Raw genomic sequence first — 16,838 nt, forward strand, 5'->3', positions numbered from 1 at the left:
CAAGCAATCTTTGGCCGTTACTACTGGATTCTTACCTTCTTCTTCATCCTTACCTAAACATAAAGTATCTTTACTGCCTGGCTCCCTTCATTTACCTGCGCGAATTTTTTGAAATGGCTCAGCCTCTTTGCTAGTGCAGTTAGGCATATAGTGAAGACAAAGTATCTCAGATCCAATCTGCTGCACTTTTATGGCTGTCTAACATGAACTTCCTTCCAGTAGCACCAGTAGGAATTTTGTTTTGTTTTGTTTTGACTATGGCAGACCAACATGGCTACCTATCTGTAACATGAACTTGATAGACGGTCACCCAAAATAGGGACAATATGGCTTGGGGCATGGTCAAATCTGTAGCACAGCCCTGCTGGATAGACTCATGGACTCATAAGACAGCTTCTCAATTTTGTGTGTGTTCCTTTTCATCTCTTCTCTCTGTACCCCATCACCTCCTCCTCAGGAGAGGTTCAGGGCCTCTTGGGGGTCATTTCTTTGGATGCAGGAGAAGAAGAGAAACGGAATGTATAGGCATTCAAAGTTTTTGCATATAATCCATGGTTTCTTAAATAAACATAATCCCGTTTCATTTACATCTCACATGCAACTATGCTGGATATCAAGAACATAGATGATAACACCAGTGATCCCCCCCCCCCCCAAGGGGACGCAGGGAGATGCATAACCCTAAACATTTTGTGAATCTAAGTTTGGCCTCATTAAGGGGCAGAATTTCAATATGAGTAGGAAAATGAGAGTACCACTAAACATTTTCTCTCCTTTTTATAAAATAAGCACTGGATAAGACAATCTCTTCTGTTATTTTCATCATTTCATTTAACTTCCCTTCTTGAAAAAACACACAGTGAAATTACCATGCCAACAAGTCTACAGAGTCTAAATACAGAAACGACAAACTATTCTGTTATTTACATCTTTCTACGTATCAGCTGCTCTCTGTTATTCAGCTCAGGCCTCACCACAATAATGTAGCATTTAGGGGAAAAGATGCAACCCAGCAGCCCAGCACTGGAAGCCAAGATGGAGAAGATCTCCACAGCCACCATGTATTTCCCTCTGGTGCTCAAGTATGTGGGAATAAAGGAGAACCAAACACTGCAGAAGACCAGCATGCTGAAGGTGATGAACTTGGCTTCATTGAAGCTGTCCGGCAACTTCCTGGCTAAGAAGGCCACAGTGAAGCTGATAATGGCCAGGAAGCCCATGTAGCCTAAAACAGCATAGAACATTAGAACTGACCCCTCATTACATAAGAATATAATTTCTTCAGTCATTGAGTGCATGTCCACATCTGGGAATGGGGCAGAGGTTGCCAGCCAGAAGGCACAGATTCCCACTTGAATCACAGAGCAGGAAAGGACGATGGAGTAAGCCAGTTTTTTGCCTACCCACTTCCTGATTGTGGAATCTGGCTTGGTAGCCATGAATGCCAAAACCACTGAAATCGTCTTGGCCAAGATGCTGGAGAGGGCCACAGAGAAGACAATACCAAAAGCCGTTTGTCGGAGTGGGCAGGTTGCCTTATTAGGCATTCCAATGAACATCAAGGAGCACAGGAAACACAAGAGGAGGGAGATGAGGAGAATGTAAGTGAGGCTTCTGTTATTGGCTTTGACGATGGCAGTGTCCCGGTGCTTAATGAAAATGCCAAGTACCATAGCTGTGATCAGAGAGAATAAAAGCGCAGAGAAAGTTGAAACAATGGTCAAAGTTTCCCCAAAGCCTAGGACGTGTGGTTTCTTGGGAATGCACTGATTCTGCTCTTCATTTGGATATTGCTCTGGAGGACATCTGGCACAGATTTCCAATCCTGAAAAAAGGTGGTATGACAGTTGGAAACAATCCAGTATATGCTTAAGAGTTTTTTTTAAATCATGACTTCCCTTACAGTAGTTTTTCCACGAGGATAAGTTTCCAAACTTCTAGTCGAAATGCTTGTGCCCTAGAAGCTTTGAAGATAAAGTTCCCGAGGAACCTTGTTCTTAGAATAAAGACCCCTATTCTTTTCCATCCTCCCTCCCCCAAAACCTTGGTTTCTTCCAGGGCAGAATGCATGTACAATTTTTATGTCTTTTTGCATCAAAACAGAGGGGCGGATCTACACTCATGGTGTATATCATTAAAATGTGTTATTAAAATGTGGCAGCACAGCAGTGAGCCACCATCAATGAGAAACTGCATTAAACATTAGAGAATATTACAACAAGGAAACTAGCGCTAATACACCCAGGAACCTCACCAAAATGCTGAAGAGGGTGCACCTCCACAGGCACATACCTACACATGTGGTGGGAATGCCCCCAAATCCAACTATTCTGGACAACAGCCATACAAGAAATGTAAAATAACTAAGCAAGCATTAGAAATCACCCCAGAACTGGCCCTACTAAACATATTCCAAGACAACAATGCCCACTCACATCACAAAGAACTCATAACCCACCTACTCTCAGCAACCACAAACATCATAGTCAGACACTGGAAAGACCTGTCAGGAGTAAGCATGGACCAATGGTACCAAATAGTATGGGAAACAGCGCTACTAGAAAAATTAACCAATAAACTGAAAGTGACACGATGACAAATAGAAGAAGATACCTTCATTCCGCTGTGGCTCCCCTTTATCACATACACAGCCCAACAAGACAATGACAAGAATCCACCAACAGCATATGAATCAATATGGCTAACCTGATCCAAAGCACCCACGTACTCACACTCACACACGAAAACAAAGTTCACCACAACCAACCACAAACAAGCAACTGCACCCTAGGCCAACCCCAATCTCTCTCACCACCAAAGGAACACATGCGAATAGCAAAGAGCACCTGCACAATCTACACTGACACAAAACCCAACACATACATTAAGCAAAATTAACCTTTGTAAACCAAGAAAATTTTAATACAATTTTTTTTAATACAATATTATATGCAGTAATGTTTAGAATGGGACGCGGGTTGCGCTGTGGTCCTAACCACAGAGCTTAGGACTTGCCGATCAGAACGTCAGCAGTTTGAATCCCCGTGACGGGGTGAGCTCCCGTTGCTCGGTCCCTGCTCCTGCCAACCTAGCAGTTCAAGAGCATGTCAAAGTGCAAATAGATAAATAGGTACCGGTCCAGCGGGAAGGTAAACGGCGTTTCCGTGCGCTGCTCTGGTTCGCCAGAAGCAGCTTAGTCATGGTGGACACATGACCCTGAAGCTGTACGCCGGCCCCCTTGGCCAATAAAGTGAGATGAGCGCCGCAACCCCAGAGTTGGCCATGACTGGACCTAATGGTCAGGGGTCCCTTTACCTTTAATGTTTAGAATATCAATGTATGTAGGTACACTGATGGAAAATCTTTATATTACAGATTATGGTCACATCCTCATGGTATGCTCTCTTGAAGGTTAAGATAATTTCTTCATAGTGGCAGCTTTTACAGAGACAGAAGGGAGATTATTCTACTACAGTGGTACCTCGGGTTACATACTTAATTCGTTCCGGAGGTCCGTTCTTAACCTGAAACTATTCTTAACCAGAAGCACCACTTTAGCTAATGAGGCCTGCTGCTGCTGCCACGCCGCTGGAGCACAATTTCTGTTCTCATCCTGAAGCAAAGTTCTTAACCCAAGGAACTATTTCTGGGTTAGCGGAGTCTGTAACCTGAAGCATATGTAACCTGAAGCGTATGTAACCCAAGGTACCACTGTATTGTTAATAAACAATATGAATTGAGACCATACAGAGCAAACCTCATTGCCAATTTGCTCAGAATTTACTATAATAGCTTGTATATGGTGATATGGCATCTCTCACCCTTCTCATTTGAGAACATCCCACTAGGACATGGATCACAATCATAACAACAGAACTTCTTCCCCTCCTTCTTTTTCTTCTCATAACCGGGAAGGCAGTTGGCATTACATAATGAAAGGGGTGGCACCTATCCAAAGAGACACGAAGAGGATAATATTAAGACAACGTTTTAGGGGATTCATCTAACATCAGGTGATCAACCAGTAAGTAGGAGGGCCAGAAATGTTAACTATAGGTTTTCTATGTGCCAAAGCAGCACATACACAGTGGGAGAAAAAGTTCTGTGTCCAGGGCAGCTGTCTACCAGCTCTATCTGGTATTCCAGCTGAGACCCTACCTGCCTGTGCACTGTGCATCATACAAACACAAGAAGATTACAATGTTCATACCTAGATTGACCATTGCTACAACCATCAGATAATTTGATCTCATACACTACTGGTTATTTCTTTTTATGGTACTACAGCCTCATGCTCTTTGCTGCAGGAATTTCACTTGATGTCCCCTTAGTGAGCTTCAAGGAGTTGGGATTTGGAGGTAGTGAATTACTGTGGTTTTGCTCCTATAACTTATACCATTGGAAAAAAGAGAGGCAGCGAAGATGGTGCACAGATGTATTGGGGTGTGGTGGACTGCTTTTAGAAAACCAACTTCATAAAAAGCAGGGAACTACAATACAATGTGTACATAAAATAAGTTGCAACTTTTTCAAAAAGAAATATTTCCAACATTTTTCCGATGACCTTTTAAAAAAATATATGATTTTGTAGGCAACTAGGGCTGATAAGCCTTGGATTGAATAAATCGGAAACATGAGGCTTTGAGAGGAGCCTGCATGCCTTGCCCACAGCTGATGGAGTATATTGGTAACCACTCTGAGCAAGCCATGATTTGGGGGGGCTCAACCTGGGCCTGTGGTAGGAGCCAACCTGACACACAATTACGTAGAGGTGGAAGCCGCCCAGAGTGGCTAGGGAAACCCAGCCAGATGGGCGGGGTATAAAGAATAAATTATTATTATTATATTATTATTATCATCCCAGCTTCTAGCATTCCAACTCGACACTAGAGTTACAAGAGGCACCAGAAGATTACAATGTTAGCAATCTATCTAATGCTACTAACTGGAAAACCGCCTTGGACCAACAAGCATGTTGGACAACACTGTCTGATAGCCATTGGTCCTTCTTGGTGTGACATGCCTTCTGTGCATATTGCTCTTTTGATTACGTGGTTCATTTGTTATTAATATAATTATTAGTAGCATCATTATTAGTAGTGGCAGCAGCAGTTGGGCAGCACCTGCCCTCACAGTGATTTCCTTACCTGAGTGAAGAGTCTGTGCCATTGGATTCCGTTCCCATTAATGATGAGTTCTTTGCCAGGAGGGGCCTGAGGATCCAGCTTTCCGACTTTGACCCTGACAAAGGAATTATTTGGGAAAGTGACCAGGTTTGCAATATCAAAGCCAGCTGCTATTTCTCCATGTTCATTCAATGTGATTTCATCCCCAGCACTGCTATTGAATGAGATCCTTTGTAGCAATGAGTGGACCTAGGTGGAAAGAGAATCAGAAGGCCTAGAAAATGTTGTAATAGTCTTAAATCCCAGAAGGATTTAAGTTATTTTTCTACAAGAGTTATCCACTTCAAGCAATCTTTTTTTATTACCATCGTAGACGAGCATAGGTAGGGTGGGGTACTGTCATATAAAATCTGTAAAATGGTTTGGAAAGCTAGAATCATAGAACCATAGAATCATAGAGTTGGAAGAGACCACAAGGGCCATCGAGTCCAACCCCCTGCCAAGCAGGAAACACCATCAGAGCACTCCTGACATATGGTTGTCAGGCCTCTGCTTAAAGACCTCCAAAGAAGGAGACTCCACCACACTCCTTGGCAGCATATTCCACTGTCGAACAGCTCTTACTGTCAGGAAGTTCTTCCTAATGTTTAGGTGGAATCTTCTTTCTTGTAGTTTGGAGCCATTGCTCCGTGTCCGCTTCTCTGGAGCAGCAGAAAACAACCTTTCTCCCTCCTCTATATGACATCCTTTTATATATTTGAACATGGCTATCATATCACCCCTTCACCTCCTCTTCTCCAAGCTAAACATTAAAAGTATTTAAACAGAAGGCACCGTATTTTTCCATGTATAAGACGATGCTCGTCTTATATGTGGGTAGGCATATGCCCATGCACCCCTCAATATTCTGCAGCCAGAAGGGCTCTGGTGGGCCTGTCTGCTACAGCAGTGGATTCCTATGGAGCAGTGGGAACGGGCGATGAAGTCCCTTATAGACTCTGAAGGCTATTAGGAGATACCCTAAAAAGGCCTCTGAAAAGCCCGGAGGGGGCATTTGGGGCTCCTCCCAGTGTGTGACAACACATGGAGCATGTGACATCACACATGTGCATGGGACACCCACAATGTGGGTAGGAACATGGTATATGTGGCCCCAAGCATCATTTTTGACAGCTTCAGATACATTCTACTTGGCACATTGATGCCATTAACATCATACAACTAGTTGTCTAATTCAGTGGTTCACTTAGTGCTCTTTAAATTGGAGAGTGGGAGGGAGAAAAAGTTTTGTAGTTCTTTATGTCCTTGACCTCTGAAGGGCAGGTGTTATGCCGCGGCAACGACGCGGGGACCCTCAGAAACTACAGGCGCTGAAGCCTGTGGACCTGGTGACTCGGTGGGCACCATTTGCGCCCCCCGACCCGCGAAGGAGCCTTTTTAAAGGCTTCGGAACGGGGGACAGGGAGCGGTGCGGTGCTGAGAGTCGACTGCTTCTCCTACGGAGTGAAGCCGCATGCCATGGTCGGAGAGCGCTGACTTCTTCCTTTGAACTTTTGGACTAAAAGTATCAACCCGTGAGTAATACGGAAATTGGATTTATAAAAGGGAAAATTTTTCTTTGGATTAGGCACAATCGGGGAAGGCGCAAAGAGGAAGTCCGTCTCCCCGCCTTGTAAACAACTTAAAGCAAGGACTAGATAACTAAGGTTGAGAGAACACCTTCTTCTTTGGTGGATAAACGTAATTAATTTCACGTTTTGGCAGTACAAGCGATCTTGCTGGAGGATAAGAGTTAACTTTGAAAGCGGAAGTGTCACCCCCCCGGGACCCGGGAGTGATCCGAGAGAGAGCCTGTTGAAGAGACATAGAAGATTTTGACAGCTGTCAAACTAGCTGTCAAAGCTGGGGGGAAAAAGAGAACTTTGTTTCTGTTTTCTTTGCTGGTTAGATTTGTTACAATCTGGTTATAAATTGTTGAAAACAAAGAAGAACTGAAACAAGTTCACTTGATTTTTGGGTTGGAACTGGAAGGAATACTAAGTAACCAGAATCCCTCTAGAGGGGGTTCAGGGACATTACAAGAATGGCTGCAAGTGGAAAAATACAGGCTGAACTGGATAGGGTTTTCTTTCTCTTGGGAAAGTTACAAGGCCAAAGTGATGTTTCGGCTACAAATGTTACAACTCTGAATTCAACAGTAAATAAACTCACTGATTTTGATAAGGACTTGACTCAAGAAGTCCATGCAGCTGAACAAGAAAAGAAATCTGAGAAATCTGAGAAAGTGGAGAAAGAGATACATGCTGATCCGGAGGAAAGGGAAGGAGGAGCTGCAATGCTGCAGATGATTAAGGAGAGCCAGAGGCCTGTCAAGATGGACATAAAGGAAAATAAGAACTGGATGATGAAAATCTGGTTTGAATTGAAGAATAAGAATGGAGAGATCTCCTTATGTGGAGATCTGAAGACCTATGGATTACAAATTTGACCAAGGTGGAAGTTGGAGTTTTTGGGACATTGGGATTTAAAAGAAGCAAGAAACAAGATTTGGGCTCCACTTTTAAATATGGAAGTCTGGCTGGAAGAAACATGGACATTATTGGGACAGAGCTTCTCCGATATTTGGTGTTTAATATAAAGGACTATCAAAAAAACCGGCAGAGAGGAATTGAGAGAGAATTAAGAGCCTCGGACGTGAGGTCTCCAAGCTGATAGCAGACTAAGACTGATGGACATTTGTTGGGGATCGAAACCGGGAAAGGGGGGGTGGGGTTTGGGAATCCAAAGGGTGTACAATTATATTTTGTTTCTTTTTATTCTGTTTTGTTATTAGTATAAAAATTGGGGAATTCGTGGAAGGGAATTGGGGTCGACCTTAGAAAAAGATTTTAAGAATGAGTACTGATGTATAAAGACTGATGTTTATAAGTTAAAATCGGTTATATAAAATGAACTAAATATAATAATGAACTAAATATAATAAGGTTAAAAATTGGGGATAAGAACTTGTTGAACTAATAATTGGAATTGGAATACAAGAAGGGGAGGCGTGGGGAAGTCATGGAAATAAGTTATTGAAAATAAGGTTTGTAAATGTTGAGGTTTTTTTTAAAAAAATTGTTTTTTCTTTTTTTCTTCCTTGAAAATTTCAATAAATATCTTTTTTTTTAAAAAAAATGAAGGGCAGGTGTTACCCAGGGAAGGCGTCACTACCAAGAAGGCCCTCTGCCTGTTTCCTACTTAGATAGATGATAGATAGATAAATGACAGATGATAGATAGATAGATAGATGATAGATAGATGATGACACATGACAGATGACAGATGACAGATGATAGATGATAGATGATAGATGATAGATGATGATAGATGATAGATAGATAGATAGAGCGAGCTAGATATATGGATAAAGGTTTTGAAGCTGCTAGAAATGTCAAAATTTGTTCATTTGTACTATGCTTTAATGGGGACGCGGGTGGCGCTGTGGGTAAAACCTCAGCACCTAGGACTTGCCGATCGTTAGGTCGGCGGTTTGAATCCCCGCGGCGGGGTGAGCTCCCATCGTTCGGTCCCAGCGCCTGCCAACCTAGCAGTTCGAAAGCACCCCCGGCTGCAAGTAGATAAATAGGGACCGCTTACCAGCGGGAAGGTAAACGGCGTTCCGTGTACTGTGCTGGCTCGCCAGATGCAGCTTTGTCACGCTGGCCACGTGACCCGGAAGTGTTTGCGGACAGCGCTGGCTCCCGGCCTATAGAGTGAGATGAGCGCACAACCCTAGAGTCTGGCAAGACTGGCCCGTACGGGCAGGGGTACCTTTACTTTTTACCTTTACTATGCTTTAATAAAATTGAATTGGTCTCTGTTCCAACTAAATCTTTGTCATTTTTGCATGGTAAAATCACAAATTTTATGGTCTGTTTTTAGTAGAGATAGATAGATAGATAGATAGATGATAGATAGATAGATAGATAGATAGATAGATAGATAGATAGATAGATAGATAGATGATGGATAGATAGATGATAGATAGATAGAGCTAGATATATGGATAAAGGTTTTGAAGCTGCTAGAAATGTCAAAATTTGTTCATTTGTACTATGCTTTAATGAAATTGAATTGGTCTCTGCTCCAACTAAATCTTTGTCATTTTTGCATGGTAAAATCACAAATTTTATGGTCTGTTTTTAGTAGACTAAAAATCCTCTACTTATTTAGGGCTACCCCACATTTTCTTCTTAAAATTGCTTTGCTACCTTACAGTTATCAAAATTTTCAAAAGCAGGGGTTCCATGGTTTAGCTTTTGAAAAATAGTGGATCCTCACTAACTAGATAATTAGGAACCACTGGTCTAATTAAATGCCAGTTGAAATACTGGAACAGTGCCAGTTCTAAATGTTTAAACAGCAGCGTATTTTTAGAACAATTATTAACCTTTCAAGTATTGGTTGCTATTCTGTCACTTAGGAAAGTTTGTGTAATCTAAAGTCTGTTTAGTGTAATTGTAGGAAATAAAATAATTTAAGGTTAATCTTTCATGTATATATTACTTTCAGTTAGTTACTTATAGATGAATGCCAACTCACATTATATATCAGTACAGCACACAACACTGAATACTTTGCAAGGTGAACACTTTATAAGTTACCTGCCAAGGCTCTACATTCTGAGAAGAGAGTCTGTCTCCACCCTTTATCCTTTTGCTGATGGCTTCAGAGGAGTACCTAATATGTAAGGCATGTGCCAGAGCATAGACAGCATTATAGATACTGTAGCTGTGACCGGTCATGCTCATTTCAAAATATGGTGCAGGAAGGCTCTCCAGCATCTCCTCTCCAGTACATATGTCTGCTGACCCAGTGGAATTTGAAAGTGAACACATGAATGCTTGTTCCCAGAAATCATTGGTAAAACCATCCGCATCTGCCCAGGAAGGCTTTACGTTCCTCAGAAAGTCTGAGAAGTCTTGAATGTCCTTGGAGTGAATGGCAAAGGAGAACGCACCATGGCATATTTGTATATTTATTTCAAAGGGTTTTTTAAAAAAAGCTAATGAGAAATCAATTTGGGCAGTTGTAATCCATACTTTTCCCACATGTTGCTTCCTCTTAGATGGAGGCAATAGCAGCTGAATCATATTCCTTGCCTCTATAGCAATAGTTACCCACAAAACAGATTCTCCATATATAACAACCACATTTGCTTTGCTTGACATGAAAGATGGGGTCAAAATCCCTGTTTCACCCAGCATATCCAGTATGTTACCAGTGAAATGTGGAAGTTCTTCATTTTTATCTGTGAATTCTGAACAGATTCCATTCTGGAATAGCATTGGTTCAATGATCTGCAAGAAACGTTCTCCAGCTTCATTATTTGGAGTGATGAGCCCGACCCATTTCCAACCAAAATGCAGAAGTAACTGGATAATTCCCTTGTACTGAAGATCTTCATTGGGGACCATGCGGTAGAAGAAACCACGTTTGATTTGATCATTTGTGGCTGGTTCAAATGAACCATGTGAAATCTGAAAAGGAAAAAGTCAAACCTTTCCATGTGAAAACAAGAATTCAAAACACACTCATTTATCTGAATATACATCCTGTATATCCCATATTTACTAATCTTAGACATGGCGAACCCCCATTTACATAGAAAATATATTGCTCAAAAACCAAACAAACAATATTTCTCATTTAATTTTGTAGATATTAATTTGATTATTATCGGAGTCATCACAGCTGCATACTTGTACACACAGATTCTCTCCAGGAACAGGAGAGTTTTTATCCTTGCACTGTCTTCAACAATACTCTAAAGTGGACCAGGAGAAATACAAGCTATTGATCAGGATCTTTTTGTCTATAACCTTTAAAACACTAGTAGAGAGAGGTTGATGGCATTTCTACTAAGAACTCTTGTGGGAGGATCTCCTGGAAATCTCCTGGAAATTAGTTAAGGCAACTAATATGAAGTCAAGTAATGCAGCAGAACAACACCATATTGATAAGAATACATCCATTCCCAAATGCCAGAAAGATAACAAGAAATTTGTTTTCGATTAGCTTCTGAAAATGGACAGTACTAAACATCATCATACGTACACATGGAGTGGATCTTATGATTCCTAGGCTGAGAGACATTGTTGTCTCAAGTTATTTATGGCTTTGTAAGCCAGCTTCAGGGGGACGTGGGTGGCGCTGTGGTCTAAACCACTGAGCCTCTTGGGCTTGCTGATCAGAAGGCCGGTGGTTCGAATCCCCGCAACGGGGTGAGCTCCAGGTGTTTGGTCCCAGCCCCTGCCAACCCAGCAGTTCGAAAGCACGCCAAAAAGTGCAAGTAGATGAATAGGTACTGCTCCGGCAGGAAGGTAAACAGTGTTTCCGTGCACTGCTCTGGTTTCGCCAGAAGCGGCTTTGTCATGGTGGCCACATGACCCGGAAAAACTGTCTGTGGACAAACGCCGGCTCCCTCGGCCTGTAAAGCGAGATGAGCGCCGCAACCCCAGAGTTGTCTGTGACTGTACTGTCAGGGATCCTTTACCTTTACCTTTTTTTAAAAGCCAGCTTCATCACTATGAATGGGGACTGGTATACCTCTCATGCAGCTTTCAGGAATGATGCAATGTGAAATTTATCAAACTGGAATATACAAACAATTTTCTATTAAATATACTGTACACACATTCTATAGGACCTGGGTCATTTCATGTACATTGTTGGGTACTAATATTATACCCCCCAAAATATATCCATATGTGGCAACCCATTTCCTTTTTCCATTTTACCACTTCATATTGATGTATCAACAGATTCCTATTGGAAGGAGAAAAGAGTGAATTATAATATGAAATACCAATTTTTCAATACCCATATTCTACCTGTGGAATCTTGGAAAGACCTAAGACATCTGCCATGGATGAGGAGGTGTCAGAGCTAAGTCCCCCAATGACTCCTACTACATTTTTCTGAATGCCACATTTGTAGTTGGGGACAAAGTGATGTGATTTAAAGAGCAGATCCAGAGTGGTTCGGTAGGCCATCTTTGAATCAGAATAGCTATCATAGATGTGGAATCCAAGAGTGACATTGGGCAAGATCTCGGGATTCTCATTGATCTCATCAACAGCAAACACCAAGGCAAGGAGGTGTTGGTACAACTTGGTCGTCACTCTGCAAATAAAGTGCCTTATTATTTTATGGCCAATTAAACAGTGCACAACACCTAGATCTGAGGGATACAACTGCCTCAATTAAATCATGTTGGAAATATAGAAATTGTTTTCTGCCTTTGAGCTAATGTTTGGATCTCTCTTCCATCCGAAACAGATTTTTTTACTTTTCTGAACACATAGATTGAGAAGTGATCTTCACTTGTTTTTTCAACCATGCCACTTTTTATCACTAGCAATATGCACCGTTATTGACATCATTACTAAACCCCTTTTGTCAGTTGTTGTCCCTAGCAAAACAAACAAATGAAAATAAAGAAATTTAGATATAGCTATATGGGATTGAATGGGACGCAGGTGGCGCTGTGGGTTAAAGCCTCAGCACCTAGGACTTGCCGATCGAAAGGTCGGCGGTTCGAATCCCTGCGGCGGGGTGCGCTCCTGTCGTTCGGTCCCAGCGCCTGCCAACCTAGCAGTTCGAAAGCACCCCCGGGTGCAAGTAGATAAATAGGGACCGCTTACTAGCGGGAAGGTAAACGGTGTTCCGTGTGCTGCCCTGGCTTGCCAGAGCAGCGATGTCACGCTGGCCACGTGACCCGGAAGTGTCTGCGGACAGCACTGGCTCCCGGCCTATAGAGTGAGATGAGCGCACAACCCTAGAGTCTGGCAAGACTGGCCCGTACGGGCAGGGGTACCTTTACCTTTATATGGGATTGACTGGTAGTGCAGACTTTGATACTATAGCACCCTGGGCAAGGCCAAAATTTTGCTCCCGCTTGGCCCTTCCAAAAGGAGGGTATAGCTGTGCCAGGCTTAAGGAAGGAGACACAAGGCTCGCTTGGGTAGGATCCAAGAGCCCCCCTCCCCCCCCGGTTCCCAAAGCTGGGGAACTGCTAACTAGGCTTTGGGAAGGAAGCAGAAGGACTCCAGGACCTCGTCAGAGCCCATGACTCCTTCCCAAAGCCAAGTGCCTTGCTTAGCAGGTTAGGGGACAGCACTCCAATGGCTCTGTGTCCAATGTGTGCACACTGCTCGCAGATCTTAAACATCACCCTTGTGTCTACTGAGGTCTAGCGAGTGAACTATGCTTCATTGGAGGATAGAGAGATACCATGTATCTTGAAGCAGGTTACAAAATAGTCTTATAAAATCTTATTATTGGCTTTAATCTTCCATTGGGTTTCAAAGCAAACCAAGTGCTTTATAGTCAGATACAATTGTAGAAAGAATAAATGAAATGATCTTAAGAGCCCTTTACTTACATTGGGCTGTTAATAAAGGCCCGATATGGGTGTTCATCGAAGGAAATGCTGGGCAATAGGTAATAGATATGAGACACTATCCCACCAATGATAAGGTCACCTTGTTCATACCACTCATGTGGAATATGCACAGGATTATTTCCGCTGCAAACAACCGTATGCACTTGGGGCACCATATTGGGAAGCAGCAAGAGAAGCAGCAGCAACAACATCCTCATCACAACTATCCTTCTACAGATGGAATCTCCTTTGCTTCTCTACAATATTGTAATTGTCATCAGCCTAACTTGAACAGGATGTATTTTGTGACCACTGACTCTGCCAATTCTGTACTTAAAGGGGCAGGTATCCACCTGCTCATTAACTTCAATACTGCCACAAAAAAGTCATCGAATGCTATGATATGACATCTAACCAATACAATGAAAAGCAAAAGCTGGCCTCACCTCTCCTTAGCTTACCTTAGCTCTCTATGGAACACCCGGGTGCTTTTAATCATTTCAGATTTAATTATTTTTTCTTATTTCCCATTCAGCCTTCTGGAGCTTTTCCAGGTGAATTGATTACCATAATTTTAATAATTATAGAGAAGATAATTACTTTTGCAATATTTTTGGACTCTGTGTTGCATCAGCAGTAGGTGAACTGCCAACGTAAACATATTTGTCACATCGCAGAATTAATAGTTAGGAAGAAACCTCCAAGGTCTTCTTGTCCTATCTTCTGTCTATTGCAGGACATCCAGAACTAAAAACAGCCCAAGAAAACAAAAAACACTCTACCTGTAGACAGGCATCCATATTTCACCTAAAAACTCCTCTATCAAACTGTGTTTATAGGGAGCCAACTGCATCCTTTCCCCATTTGTCTAATTTCTGACTGCTATTGGCCCTGGCACTCTATGACATATGTAACATTGATTCCAGTTGCAACATCTTGGAAACAATGCTGGAAATGTTCCAAACCATATCAGGATATAGAGACCCTGTATAATACAGACCCAATACGTTTGAAAGGACATGTATATACTGTTTGAAGCAGAGTGACATGCTTGGGAACACCTAAGACAGTGTCAGGGCCTGGCTGGACGAGGAGAAGGAGTGGCAGCTGGTGGCCCAAGAGGCACCTGAGGGGGAAGGAGACTTTGAACAGGTTCAGACAGGTGGGACAGAGAAGAATCATCAGCAGAGAGTGAACAGGAAAGAGAGAGGTGTGAGGGAGCCACAGAGGTGATAGAGAAGGAATAGGGGGTGTCTTCTGCTCTGCCATACAGAAGTGATTCATTTCCTTCCCTTTCCCCATTCTCGGCGCAGGAACAAAGAGTTGAGAAAAGGCTGGAACAATTAAGAATGGAGGTATAAATAGGGGGTGAAAGGGGCAGGAATTTACTTTCTGCAACTGACCTGCTTAGCTCATGGATGTGCCATGTGATGTCTCCTTGGTTACTGAGCTATGAAGTTGATTACTCTCAAGCCCTGCCTTTTTCTGCTTACATGTTGAACCACAAATGGAAGGGCTTTTCTGGCAGCCTTACAGACAGAGGCTTTTGAGTCCATGGGTCGCTTCTCCAACTACATTCTTTCTGTGGTACCCCTGTGAGGCTCAGGACCCCAGTTATGTTACCCCTTGCCTGCAGAGCTGGCAGCCTCCCACCTTTTTTTAAAACACCCACCCTTGTGGTGTTTTCCCTCAGCCTCCTCTCCTCTGCCCTCTCCTTGGGAGTCCTCCAGGAAGCTGATGCTGCTGACCCTGGTTTCTGAGCTGCCCCCTTACCCCAAACAGGGGTACCTCCTAACACAGCCCTACTGCTAGGAAGCACCCCCTGGCCTGTCCCAGAGACACCATTCATCTGGAGAGCATGTAGCCAAGGCTGTGGAACCCTTTGGGAGACCGAGTCACAAGAGGGCATCAGGGGAGGGAGGGAAGGAAAGAGGAACAGAGGCTGGTGTTGTCCGCGGCACCCCTGACCATCATTCAAGGCACCCCAGTGTAAGGCACTGATAGGCACTGTTATGCCGTCCAGATGTTTTTGGTCTACAGCTTCCATCATCCGTGATAGCAATGGTCTGTTGTAAGCTGGTGGGAGCTGCAATTCAGCAACATCTGAAGGGCCACAGATTGATGACCCCTGGTGCAAATAAGAGTGGAGTGTAGAATAAGGCTCCATCTCTAGGATGGTATTGATCCACTAGGGGTATGTTAGGTATTAGAGACCTCTGAATCTGGAGCAGTCTCTACATATGGCAAGGTGAGTGACTTCATGGCTCCCTGCACAGTCATATGTTGACTGAGTTAAGAGATTCCAGAAATGTAGAAATCCAGGTTTATACTGGGAATTCTAAAATTGGTTAGAGGTGTCTTTTTGTGCCTGGAAATTCTAGTGGAATGCCCATATGATTTTCAGTTTGGAGCACTTTTAAATGTTCTGCTTCCACATATAATGAACATCGTAAATGAATACGTACATAAATGTAGGCTCCTCAAAATGAATCACACAAAACATGACCCATGATTTAATAGAATTACTGTTACCATGAAATTGTCACTTTCCATTCATTTCTTAAAATAATCAATACATGTCGGGGAATGGTTGGGTTGGTAATGAACATAGAGTCATTTATTGATTGGCTTCCTTGAGGTGTGATGACACAAGCTGGAAACCGAATCTTGAGAGTGGCAGTGGGCAAGCAATCTTTGGCTGTTACTACTGGATTCTTACCTTCTTCTTCATCCTTACCTAAACATAAAGTGTCTTTACTGCCTGGCTCCCTTCATTTACTTGAGTGAATTTTTTGAAATGGCTCAGCCTCTTTGCTAGTGCAGTTAGGCATATAGTGAAGACAAAGTATCCCAGATCCAGTCTTCTGCAATTTTATGGCTGTCTAACATGAACTTGATAGATGATCACCCAAAATAGGGACAATATGGCTTGGGGCATGGTCAAATCTGGAGCACAGCCCTGCTGGATAGACTCATGGACTCATAAGACAGCTTCTCAATTTTGTGTGTGTTCCTTTTCATCTCTTCTCTCTGTACCCCATCACCTCCTCCTCAGGAGAGGTTCAGGGCCTCTTGGGGGGCATTTCTTTGGATGCAGGAGAAGAAGAGAAATGGAATGTATAGGCATTCAAAGTTTTTGCATATAATCCATGGTTTCTTAAATAAACATAATCCCGTTTCATTTACATCTCATACGCAACTATGCTGGATATCAAGAACATAGATGATAACACCAGTGATCCCCCCCCCCACCGAGGGGACACAGGGAGATGCATAACCCTAAA

The 16,838-nt window shown here is 42.8% G+C and overlaps 2 protein-coding genes across 2 annotated transcripts; both read right to left on the reverse strand.

The window, feature by feature from the left end:
* Window positions 1-923: 923 nt before the first annotated feature.
* LOC144325278 (vomeronasal type-2 receptor 26-like) lies at window positions 924-10,585 on the reverse strand. Its single transcript, XM_077918025.1, has 4 exons — window positions 10,211-10,585; window positions 5,148-5,375; window positions 3,822-3,948; window positions 924-1,825 (listed from the first exon to the last, which is right to left on the reverse strand). The coding sequence occupies exons 1-4, from the start codon at window positions 10,583-10,585 to the stop codon at window positions 924-926; spliced, it is 1,632 nt and encodes a 543-aa protein (XP_077774151.1).
* A 1,398-nt stretch (window positions 10,586-11,983) lies between these two features.
* On the reverse strand, window positions 11,984-13,772 carry LOC144325279 (vomeronasal type-2 receptor 26-like). The gene is made up of 2 exons (XM_077918026.1): window positions 13,555-13,772; window positions 11,984-12,293 (listed from the first exon to the last, which is right to left on the reverse strand). Exons 1-2 carry the CDS (start codon window positions 13,770-13,772, stop codon window positions 11,984-11,986), a joined length of 528 nt encoding a protein of 175 aa, XP_077774152.1.
* Window positions 13,773-16,838: the final 3,066 nt, after the last annotated feature.

This window comes from Podarcis muralis, chromosome 13 (genome assembly GCF_964188315.1).
Source record: "Podarcis muralis chromosome 13, rPodMur119.hap1.1, whole genome shotgun sequence".
Classification (NCBI taxonomy): Eukaryota; Metazoa; Chordata; class Lepidosauria; order Squamata; family Lacertidae; genus Podarcis; species Podarcis muralis.